The following is a 12,410-nucleotide window of genomic DNA, read 5'->3' on the forward strand; positions in this document are numbered from 1 at the left end:
AGTGTCCAGAGTTTTAATCAGGGCTTAGTCAAGTGGGCATGGTTGACCACAGCGTGGCTGATCTTAGTTCCCTGTTCCTCCAGAAGTTGAGCTGATACTGTGTGGTCCATGGCCCAAAGCTTAAATCACATGTTAGCATGGACCACATGGCATGGCCAAGGCCCCTGCCATACGGCATACTGTTGGCGTAATCTGTCTAGCGTGGCCCAGGGCCTCCAGGCAAACAAAGACACTCGTCTCAGGCCAGACATTCCAGGGGCTAAAGGTTACCTCTCAGGAGCTGAGGGCACATGTCTAAACCTCTCCTTGGGTAAGTTAATCCTTTACTGTACATATGGCAAATCCTTTGAGGATATAAATCAGATCATGCCTTGGCCCATGCTTAACAAACCCCAGTAACCCCCCTATCACACTAAAATAATTATCTGCCCTAGTCTACAAGGTCTCGCGTGATCTGGACTGTCCTTCCCCTTCTTGGTCACTATATTCCAAATACGCAGGTCTTCTTTAGTGTTTTTAAGGACACAGAGCTCTTTCCCGGCCTTTGCACTAGCGTTCCCACTGCCTAACATGTTCTTCTCCAAGAGCCACACATAATTGAATTATTCTTGTCATTCAGATCTCAGCTTAATAAATGTCATTTCCTCAGGGGCCCCTTTCCTGTCTACCCAAATTTAAAGAGTCCCTGAGTCAGTCCCTATTATGTCACCTTGCTATGTGTTCATCGTGGCAGTGAGTATTGCCTGCTACTCTCTAGCACCTTTAACTGTTAATTTGCCCATTTGCAGTCTTCTTCCATGCAAGTGCTGTTAAGAGTAAGGCCCTTGACTCTTTATCCCCAGCACCCAGGACACCCTGAACCTAGAGTGAGTGCTTTGTAATTCACAAAATGGATGAATGAACAGCTGGATGAATAAACAAGCTTGACAAATGCTGGTTTAAGCAAAATTAAGTAGAATTCTTTACAGTAAGATCTTCCAGGCCTTTAATCTACTCTGTGGATTGTGAATCTCTTGAGTGTGTATTATGTATTCATGTTCCTGGGAACAGTTTTGGGGGAGTATTAATGTCAAAACTTGGTATGTTGAAGGAATTGGATTCATTTTCAAGTATAACTAACTTATAAAGAGTAGTAAATCCTATGTATGGCACATTTTCTTTAAAATTTCTTTTACTGTTACTATTTCTGCTCCAACCCTTAGGCACTGCTCTCTGCTAACTAATCTAATAAATTAATTTGTACTTGGGTATAAATATGCAATGCTGCCTTAGGATCTTTTACTCCTTCTTTTATTTATTCACTATATTGAATTCCCATTCCCATTGTTATGGGAAGCAGGATATAGAAATAATGACAGTGTTGGGCTGGTGAAAGATGATTTCCAGAATGGAAGGCTTTGATATCCCTCAAGTTACACCCTGAAAGGCCTATTTGTGCCTCATATACATAAGTTCTAATTGTTGACCAGATTCAATAGGACAGAACCAGATATTGATAAATATTTTTATAGAGTGCAGTGGTGTGATCTTGGCTCACTGCAACCTCCACCTCCCAGGTTCAAGCGATTCTCCTGCCTCAGCCTCCCAAGTAGCTGGGATTACAGGCATGTGCCACCACGCCTGGCTAAGTTTTGTATTTTTAGTGGAGATGGGGTTTCACCATGTTGGCCAGGCTGGTCTCAAACTCCTAACCTCAGGTGATCCACCCGCCCTGGCCTCCCAAAGTGTTGGGATTACAGGCGTGAGCCATTTGCCTTCAAAATTCTTTCTATTGACTAGATTAGTTTATACTATAGAAAATTGTGTTATTTCTGTTTGAGACTTCAGAATTGATGGATATTAGACATTTACTGTCAGATACTAAAGATCCTAGATTCTTTTTTTCTATAGAAAGAAGGTCCATGGTTTTTCACTACCACAGAGAATTCACTGGACACATACTTTTTTCTGGATTCCTTCTTCTTCCTACTTCACCCTCCTTCAGGGGAAGGATCAGATGCCAGACTTTGTGGGTAAAGAAATAAAAAAGGCTCTGGATAATGTTTTCTCTGTCAAGGTTAAGTTTTTTGATACAGCTGATCTGTGTTTGTTTTGTACTCATTCCTAGGGCACTGCCCCTCCTGGCCTCTTCCCCTTGCTGGGATTTGAACCCTACTTCTTACTCCCTAGTTGATATGTGGCTCCTCCCACATAGTAAATTGGCCTGGCATCACTCCCTATGGTGACTCTTCTTTCAGCAGGGCACATCATCACTGGGATTCGGGAGGCTGTGAATTCCCTCTAACCCTGTGTCTTATATTCTGCAATAGTCCCCATGCCATGTTTGGGGAAACTTTAGCTCTAACTAGAAGTTGAAAGCATCCTACAATAACAACACTATGAGAAATCACTCTTAGAAACAAGGCTTGGGTGCTTCTGCTCCCAGCCAGCCAATGTCCATGTGTCCATAATGCCCAATGGAACACTTCTATCCATTGACTGTATTATCTATAGCTGGCCACCTCCTGCATGTACCAGCTAATTGTTGAACAAGTTTTAAATCATGAAAATAGTTGTTTAGATGTGTAAATTACTGCCGCAGTACCTATTTACAGCCAAGATTTTACAGACGGATGCCTTGATAAATGTGTTTTTATTTGCTGTGAATAATTTTTGTACAGTGCCATTGAAAAAACATAATTCACATTTTCTATTAAGAAGGCAGCAGCAGTGTGCAAAGAGTTGTCAGTGATCTTGTGACCCCAGTTAGGATTATTCTGGGACTGGGGATGATTCAGGGGAAATTCAACTACACTAGCAGGAAAACTGTTGGTTAAACATGAAGTTAGAAAACCCCTTTTCAGGCTGGGCGTGGTGGCTCACGCCTGTAATCCCAGCACTTTGGGATGCAAGGCAGGCAGATCATGAGGTCAGGAGTCCCAGAACATCCTGGCCAATATGGTGAAACTCCGTCTCTACTAAAAATACAAAATTAGCCGTGCGTGGTGGCATGCACCTGTAATCCCAGCTGCTTGGGAGGCTGAGGCAGAATAATCGCTGGAACCCTGGGAGGTGGAGGTTGCAGTGAGCCGAGATTGTGCCACTGCACTCCAGCCTGGGTGACAGAGTGAGACTCCGTCTTAAAAAGAAAAAGAAAACGCCTTTTCATGGCCTGAAACACAAATATGAAAGGTAAAACCAAAACCAGAACACAGTTCTTCAGCCCAGACTCTCTTTGTTGAAATCACGGACAAAGAGAAGGCCTGATGACAGGTGTCCTCAGGGAAGGCTGAGCTGCAGGGCTGTGCCCCAAGCCTGTTAGCTGGGCTTCAGAGGGCTGTGCACTCACAGCGAGCTTGGGCAGAGGTTCAGACAGCTCCTTTCAGCACTCTTTCACCAGGCGTGTGCACAGGTCAGAAGCATGGCAGGAGGGTCAGAGGAAGTGAGCAACACAGTCCCTGCTCTCAAGCTAATGGTGGTAACAAAGGCTGAGATAAGGGCAGACCTGGACTTACAAGCATTTGACTTCAGGTGACCCATGCAGGCAGTGAATAGTCACCACCCCTGCATCCCTAGCTGCCAGGCTCTCCCCTAACTTGGAAGCCCCTGTCTGCCTGAGTCTTTCCCATCATTGACATCCTATTTTCTGAAGTCTGTTGTGTCATACTTCCCATTTCTCCCAGTAAACCCAGCCCCAACCCCACCTCGTAGCTCCCTTTTTCAAGCCACCAAAGTTCCCAGCCACCAGAGCCACCCACTCACCCACTAGCCACAGCTTTTCCCTTCTCTTCTACTCACATCAGGGCTCCCAGGGCCCAGTGCCTCAGATCTGACAGTTCAAAGCTTAGAGCAACTTAAAGGTGAGGGTTCCTGTTAGTACTGTTCTGGCCATATTGTGGATTTCGTAGGATTTGGGGAATGGATAAGAGACCTACAATCTTTTTAAGAATTGAGAAATTTCTGGAGGAAATTTCTGTGATGCACAAAATGCTGTTCTTGGTTTTTGCCTTGTTTTAAAAAGTTAAGAATCAACACATTTGGAACATAACCCATCTGTAGGTCATGCTCACAAACACGTATGCATATAAAACCAGAAACATTAAACAGAGGTGCTCATAAGAGATGGAGAGAGATACATCACGATCAATGTGCCTTAAACCAGATGGGATGACTTAGGCAGTGTTTAGGGTGGAAGTGGAATCCCAACTAGGCAGCAAGGGGTGGAGTGGCCTGGACAGTAAACTGGAAGTAGCTGCAGTCGGAAGTGGGTAATGATCACTTGTTCGTTTTATTTGATCTTTTTATCATTTGCTGCATGGCATGGGCTCCTCATTCCTCCACTGGCGTTCTCCTCCCCCAGCCCCCAGCCCCAGCCTTGCCCCTTCTCCTCCTGTACACGTACCTTTAGCTCTTACTCCATTTTTAGGAGGCAGTATAGTGGCTTGCTCTGAGCCTTTGTGAGATTGGCAATAGCATGTGCTGCTCTATTTGTTATCTCTTTTAAAACAGATAAGGTGGACAGGAAATGCTAATGGCAAGCACAGCTGCAGCTCAAACCCTGTGCTGTTTTGCAAAGCACATTTTCTTATCAGGCTCAGGGCCAGGACCCATAGACAGTGGTGGCATGGCTGGGCAGCTGTGAGACTAGCCCATCAGGCCACACTGTGTTCTGTTCTGTTCACAAACACAGTAAGTATGTAACCAGATAGTTCCGGCTAATCCTCAACACTTCTCTTTCTTCACTTATTTCCAAAATTGTTCATAAGATCAGCTGTACGGTTTGAAGTGTCACAGGCAGGAAGTAAAGTTCTTTTTGTGGTTGGATTCCCACACCCTGGGTCCCTCTTTCTGAGCCACCTTCTCATGACTCCCATGAAGCCAGCTCTTCTGCTTGTCATTGGCACCTGAGCCCAGTGACAAATGAGGTACCTTTTATCAGATTGCTGTGTAGGTTGAGACCAAGTCTGAAAATAAGAGCTTTCTCGTGAAGCTGTGAACCACAACCGTTTTAAAATTCCAAAAATAATGTGTACCTTTTACAAAATTGCAGATTGCCGTATCCCTCAAATTGAAGATGCTGAGATTCATAACAAGACGTATAGACATGGAGAGAAGCTGATCATCACTTGTCATGAAGGATTCAAGATCCGGTACCCCGACTTATACAATATGTTTTCATTATGTCGCGATGATGGAACGTGGAATAATCTGCCCATCTGTCAAGGTACAGAACTGATGCTCCAGTTCTCAGCTGGACTGTTCTTCTCTTGGACTGTATTGTAGACTGTGTACATGTTTATCTAATAAAGTGATAGTGATGATGGGGGAAATAAACAAAGCCATCTACCCACATGGATCCAGTTGCATCTTTACTACAATTGCCAAAGCTCTGTTCTTAGACTCTCCATCACCACTCCTTGTAGCTTGCTCAGCTCCATACACCCAGTTTTAAAGGATAAACAGGAAACACCTTGTTCCTTGGAATGTTGGATGTCTCCTTTACTCCAAAATATCAAAAGTAGTTTAAGAATCAGGAGACTTGTAACTGGGCTGCTAACACAATGAGGAACTGTTATATATTTAATGGAAATAACAGAGCATTTATACTTACGTCAACAGTCGTGAAAATATAGTTAAAGCCAATCTTAAACAGAGGCTGTTTTCTCTTAATAGTGTTTTTATATATATATATAATGTATGAAGAGCAGAAAAATTATCAAATTCAAATTTCATCCAAACAACCTGGTGAATATTTATTCCTTTGCATTTTTTAAATTTGCCTGGGCCATCACAGAGGGCCCTGTTTGTGAAAATGAGCCCTCAAGTTCAGAGTAATTCTGATTTTATTTTTTGACGTGTGACTTTGACCAAAGAACCAAGAAGGCAATGCATAATTCATAATTTGAGGGAGAAGGAGAGCAATCTCATTTGCTCCAAAAGCACCAGCGTGCTCAAGCTGAGATGAATGTTAACTTTGTGCTTGGAAATCACAGCTGGCAGACTCTGATATTGCTTTGGGTGCCCTGTTCTTGGAAATAAATAGTTTCCTTACATGAGAGCTTAAGAGTCATGACCCCTTGAAGGAAGAGAGGCTTGAGCATCAGAAGGACGAAAGCAGCCCAGACCATCACACTCCCCTGGTCTCTCCCAGGAACTGCCGGTGTTGCTGAGCATGTTCTCTGCTGCATTTTTAAGGAGACATGATTTATTTACATTTTCAGATGTCTACAAAACAAGCAGCTGGCTGTTAAGTTGGGCTACTTATTCAAACAAACTTTATTACCTGCTGATCTGTTTCATTCCTCCGACACGATCAGAGTGATGGCCAGGAAAACCACCCCAGACTGCAGCCACTTCTTCCCTTCCTGTTTTCCACATAACCTTTTGCTCTCCCATCCTTTCTGTTTCCTTTTCTGTCACTTAAATACAGGATACTCCTTTAGGAGTTATTTTTTCCCCAGTGATTAAAAAAAGAAATATCCTGTGTTAGTGTGCCTCTCAAAGTGTCATTTTGAGGCTTTAGACCCAGGCTTTCCTATTGCTTTTTCTGGCCACTGTTGCCCCACTCCACCTCCCCTTCCTCAAATCCCAGTCAAGACATAGCTTTTTTAGGTCTGCAACAACAGAGCCAGTCAGTTACCCTGAAGAGGTATGCTTCTTCAAACGATGCAAGCCCTGCCCACCTCTCCCTCCTCCTCAGAGGCCTCTGTCCCACAGATGGTGGTGGGTGCCCTGGCCTGTGCCCTACCCTCTAGTGCACCCCATGCCTTGCTGCACAGAAAGATAGGTCCTGCCTGCTGGAGCTGCCACTGCTCCAGTGTTGCTCACTGGCTGCTTGCCTGGCACACCATAGGAAATGAGGAACTGAGGTTGCTTTGGACAGCCTGACACCCCTCTGAGCCCCCAGGGGGAATATAATTGGCCTTAAGAGTGACATTTCATTCTCCAACTTTTATTTGCACCTATAGATCCAGGAGCTAAAGCCTGAGGAGGCCTCTCTCTATTATCTAGAAGTGCAAATGGAAATTACATTGAACTATTGAGTTGAAGCCAGTTTTCGACTGTTATATTTAGGACAGGCTGTCTCTAACCAAGAGTGAGCATATCTTTCCTTCTCCTCTGATTAACTGCACGAATTATAACCCCACTCTGAGTCAGAGTTAGTTTTTATTTGAGAGAAACCAGCTATCTGTGTGGGTAGTTTAGAACTACAATTCCTTCCTAGGAAGAAGAGTGAGCACAGTCATTTGTGCCAACTCATTTGAACTACACTTGAGGGTTCTAAGGTGCTCACTTGTTCACGTTAATGTGCTTCTCTTTTTTTCCTCAATTATTGAGTCTGTTTATTCCTGATCCCCAACTTCCTCCCCACCACATAAACACACATACACTTCACTTTTACTATGAACATTGTCAGTTTTCAGCTCAAAAAAACAATAATAATCTAAGGTTATGGGACTGTCTACAAAGATGGCTGAGCTCCATACCTTTTAGGGTATGGTGCATCCCAAATGTTGGCCAGTTCAAAGCTATGATCTCCTTGGTCTGCAGAGCCCCATGGCCCCAGGACACAGCAGTGCAGGATTAGCACTGCCCAACCCCGACAGTGAGTGCCTCAAATTCTGCACCCGCCTCACCCTCACCTGCTTTGATGCACAGACACCATATACTGGGGTTTCAACCAAAGCAATCTGCTGAGAGATCCCTTCAAGATACTTACAATGTCCAACAAAGTCAGCTTAGGAGAAGGGTTCAGTCATCTGCTGCTGTGCGTGGGACACATATAATCTGTATCTGGTGACTTGGAAGGGAAAGTGGGTATTTTCATTATACATTATTTACTTCACACACAGTTAGTTCTCTCCTGGATGAACACCAGCTCTACAGTGTCATTATTTCCTCCAGTGAAATTGCTGAAGCAATAAGAAATGCCCTGATCACAGGGGATGCCACACACAATAGAATTCTCTGCCACCAGGAGTGTTCTGCTGGGCTGCACAGACTTCAGGGCAAACAGGCTGCTTAGTGTTCCACAGAAGGAGTGTGGGATCCAGGTCCCACTTGCATGCTGATTGCACACAGCATGCTGTGCTCGATGCACAGACTCAGGACAACAGTGGTTCTGAGTGTGGCCCCGAGACTGGCAGTGGCAGCAGCAGCAGCAGTGCCTGGATGTTGGCAGTGCAGTTGTCAGGCTCCCTCTGCCCCAGACCTGCTGAAACAGAAGCTCTGCAGGTGGGCCCAGCAGCCTGTGTCTAACAAGCCCTCTGGATCATTCTTGAGTTTGAGAACTACTACACTGTGGGATTCCTCATCTATTTTATATAAAACACAACTGGATTTTCAGAAATTTAAGGCCACCATCTCAGGCATATTTCTGTCCCCAAATCCACTCTAGTGGAATTGAGTTTGGAACCTAAGCTTCCCAAGCTGCTCTCACCACCACTGAAACTATTGGTGGTGTCTGTGTCTCTTTCCTCTTATAGCACCTCGGTGGTTCTCAACCTGGCCGGCACATCAGGGTTACTTGGGGAGCTTTAAAAAAAGATAATGATCCCCAGGCTCTCCTCAGAGCCTGGGCATGGGGCCCGGGCACTGGTGTTTTGTAAAAGCTTCTCAGGTGATGCTGAAATGCAGTCAGAGCCAGAACACACGGCCTGAGGGTGTACAACCCACAGTCAGACACTCACCACCTTCCTTCCCTCCATCCATCTTAGCTACTCCTCTGACCCTCTCGGTGCCATTTGCAAATAGCAGAGCAAATACCTACATGATAATTAGAATAAGGAACCTGAGTATTTGAGACCAAGGTGCTTCATTCTTCAGAGGTGGTGCCATTTTAACAGTGGGGGAATCCTAAAAAGTTCCAGCATTCGGTGTGACTTTTCGATGTACAGAGATGACAGAGTGGAATCTTTCCCATTTTCTTTCACCTTGCACAGGCTGCCTGAGACCTCTAGCCTCTACTAATGGCTATGTGAACATCTCCGAGTTCCAGACCTCCTTCCCAGTGGGGACTGTGATCTCCTATCGCTGCTTTCCCGGATTTAAACTCGATGGATCTGCGTATCTTGAGTGCTTACACAACCTCATCTGGTCGTCCAGCCCACCCCGGTGCCTTGCTCTGGAAGGTAACACATCTTATTCTTTCGGAAGTTGTATTTTGTATTATTACAGTGAGGAAGAAGATCAATAGGAGGAAGAGCTGCGAATTATGATCAGCAATAACTTTTCTTCTCTGCGTACATCTTTCTCACCTTTGTCCAGAGCAGAGATCAGCTGCCATGAAGCCATACTTACAATTAGACATAAAACTTGCTTCCCTCATCCTTAGGCTTAAAGAGGAGAGCAGATAAAAGAAAAAGTTGTGAGCATCAAAGGTTAAATTACAAAATATTGCAAAGTTAAATGAAATGTCTTCAAAAATTAATTTTCTCTACACCAAATGAAAACAGATTGTATCATGTCATTAATCTCACCCCTCATTTTATTGTTGTGTCGATGTTTCTTCCATATTTCCATGCACTTTATAGCTTAGCTGTAAATGTTTTGCTGCAAGCACACCCTTGGATGCCTGAAAGCAAGAGCTTTTTTCCTCCCTGTTTTTGTTAAATCTGTTTGACTATAGATTGTGATTCACTAAAGACCACTAATCAGTAGTATGAAGTAGTAAGGAGAACGGGGCTTCCGTTGGCAGAGTCAAGGCAGTGTCTGTAGGGGAAAAGTCCATAAACATTTCTGCTAGGCAAATTGGATATGCTGGTTCAACTCTTGCTTTAACTCAGATCTTGAAAGTATGCCTGAGGAGAACAAACACCAATGTGTTTCTTGGCATCTGAGTATAGTGGATAGGAGGGGTCTATATGGGGAAAGAAAAAAAGTGAAGAAACCTCAAATCAGGAGCCCCTTCAAAGCCTATTTGCAGCCTTGTTTGGGAAACAAAGCAAAACAATGGAATATGGAAGCAAATGAGTTCTTACAAGTTTACAGCATCTCTACAAGTGTGCACCTTTGTCTGGGAGGAAGTCAGGGCAGGACGTGTGTCATGGAGGATGACTATTGCTCAGAAAGATCAGAGACGGCCTCTCTAGGGATGTGGAGTGGGGTTGGCTGGAGCCATGGAATCTCTTTGGAGAAGGGTGGGGGAAGGAGGGCAGGGAGCGAGAAGGCCAGCCCTTCCCATTGGTTTTGTCATAGTCTGAGACTGGTCATTAGAACTCCCCTCACTCCACTTCCCACCCATCCCAAATCCCCCAGGGAATTGGAGCCTAGCCTAGAGATGCCAGATAAAATGTAGGATACACAGGTAAATTTGAATTTCAGATAAACAAATAATGTTTTAATATGAGCATGTCACAAATATTACATGGGACATACTTAGTATAAAAATTATTCTTTGCTTATCTGAAATTCAAATATATTTATAACTGAGTGTCTTGAATTTTGTTTCCTAAATCTGGTCACCCTAGCCTCAAGGGACAAGGTCATCCCTTTTGCTTCCAGTGGGAATAGCCTTCCTGTTGTCTGGATGCTGCTGGTAGGCCGTGGACCTCTGATGGAAGGGGCTCTTCCCTAGTTCTGGAGGCTTCTCCCAGCTCAGATAACCAGACAGAGAGGGCCCTTTAAAGGTACCGTCATTATGATTTTATCAATTTGAAATGCTTGTTTTCAAATCTTTTCAAATTTGGTTTAAATGTGTTCCAAGCAGTCGGGTTCTGATAAGCTTTATTTTGGGGTTTGAAAAGCAGTCTTTATGGAGCCTAGAGAATATGATTGGATAGGCATAAAACAAAATCTAAGGTTATAAACAGGGAGCTGAGAATGGCTTCGGGTTGAAAATGAGTCTTCTGGTCTAACATGTCCCCTTTTCTCTGCCATCCTCCACTATGGATAGATGGGAAAACCCTGGCTGACAGCTGCCTGTGCCAGGAAGGCCACTTAGTGCCTTTGTTCCCTAGGGTTTTTGTTTTTTTAATAAGGTTTACATCTCCATTTTCAATAGACATCCCTTTAAATTATCTGATGGCATTTGTTGGTGAGCGCTTTCAATGCAACACTGGCTAAAGGTACAAAGCGGTGATTCTAAACTGAGAGGCACAGAGGGGACTAAAGGATTATTTTTTTTGAGACTTGATAGCAACTGGGTTAAATTAAGCAGTGGGTTAAACTAATAGGTAAGGATTCATGAGAAAGTTACCCAGATGTACCTGGAGGTTGGCATTTCTCTCATTCTCACTTTAATTGTGTATCATCTTTTTAAAAGACGTTGCCTTATTTATGCAATATTGTCATAGGGTATTGAACATAGATGAACTGTCACAAGGGGATCGACCCTTTTCATAGATCACCCACACTTTTAACTCCTCATCTTTCTGTCTTCCTAAGCACACGATTTGCACAATTTGATTTTTCTTGATGACACAGTGAAAATTATTGCACTGGGCTGTGGAATTATGATGTCTAAGGGGCTTTTGAATATATTAGAACTCTCTGACCCCTGCAGTAATGGTGTGGACAGTTCTGCTGTGGAAGTCTTTCTGTTTGAGTTTTCTGTCCCATTCCCATTCCTCTTTCACTATCAATCCATCAGCTGTCAGTGTGCCTGTCACACTCAGAGTACCTGTCGCTGCAGCTGTCCCTCACCCCCAATTTCTTTTCTAACCTGCTCTAAGCCAGGAGAAAGGTTCACCAGGCTCATCATGGAGGGAGCGTAGCATATCAATTACCAGTGCAGGCTGACCTCGGATGGACTGGCTTCACATCCTGGCATCCTACTTAATCACTTCACCTGGGGCAAGTCACATAGCCTCTCTAAGCCTCCATTTCTTCCTCTGTAAAATGGGGGTAATGAGTCCCACTTGCCTTGTGGGACTGGGAAGAGTCAGTGAGATAATAAATCTACCCATTTAATGAAGCGCCCAGCCCGTAGTATGTGGTCAATCACTTGTCCATTGTTATTAATGCACTTAGAGTTTTATATAAAGTCACAATAAATAAGAGAGAATCTAGCATGACTCTCTGTGAATACGGTGTCCAGGCTTTCAGACATGTACATTGTCACACAATTTTGGTTGTTCACGTGCTATTTTGGTTACTTGCATATTCTTAGCTGTGTCTATGTAAGATGACTCTCAGATACCAAGAGAAAATACTGAACAATAAAAACGGCCACCATTAATTTTGAGAGCTTACTACATAGGTGTCAGGCTACTACTCAAAGTGTTTGACACAGTATCTCCTTTAATCCTCTTACTGCCATTTGGAAGCAGGTACTACTAACTCTCTTTAGCCGCTGAGTAAACCCAGCCTTCTAAAGGTTCAGTAACTTGCTCAAAGTCACACAGCTAGGAAGAGGGGAGCTGGGACTGTAGCATGGATCTTTGTCACTTCAAAGCTCATGTTCTTAATCACCAAGGTACACTGTCTATTTA

General features: G+C 44.0%; 1 protein-coding gene across 4 annotated transcripts in view; it reads left to right on the forward strand.

Annotated features, from left to right (window-relative positions):
- Positions 1-12,410, forward strand: part of SUSD4 (sushi domain containing 4) — a 150,125-nt gene that overhangs the window by 97,702 nt on the left and 40,013 nt on the right. For all 4 annotated transcript variants that reach the window (XM_017869955.1, XM_017869956.1, XM_017869958.1 and 1 more), the window contains 2 exons: positions 5,030-5,203; positions 8,922-9,110. In XM_017869955.1, coding sequence (XP_017725444.1) covers positions 5,030-5,203; positions 8,922-9,110 — 363 coding nt within the window. The remainder of the gene's footprint in view (positions 1-5,029; positions 5,204-8,921; positions 9,111-12,410) is intronic.

This window comes from Rhinopithecus bieti, unplaced genomic scaffold (assembly GCF_001698545.2).
Source record: "Rhinopithecus bieti isolate Rb0 unplaced genomic scaffold, ASM169854v2 scaffold_1673, whole genome shotgun sequence".
Lineage (NCBI taxonomy): Eukaryota > Metazoa > Chordata > Mammalia > Primates > Cercopithecidae > Rhinopithecus > Rhinopithecus bieti.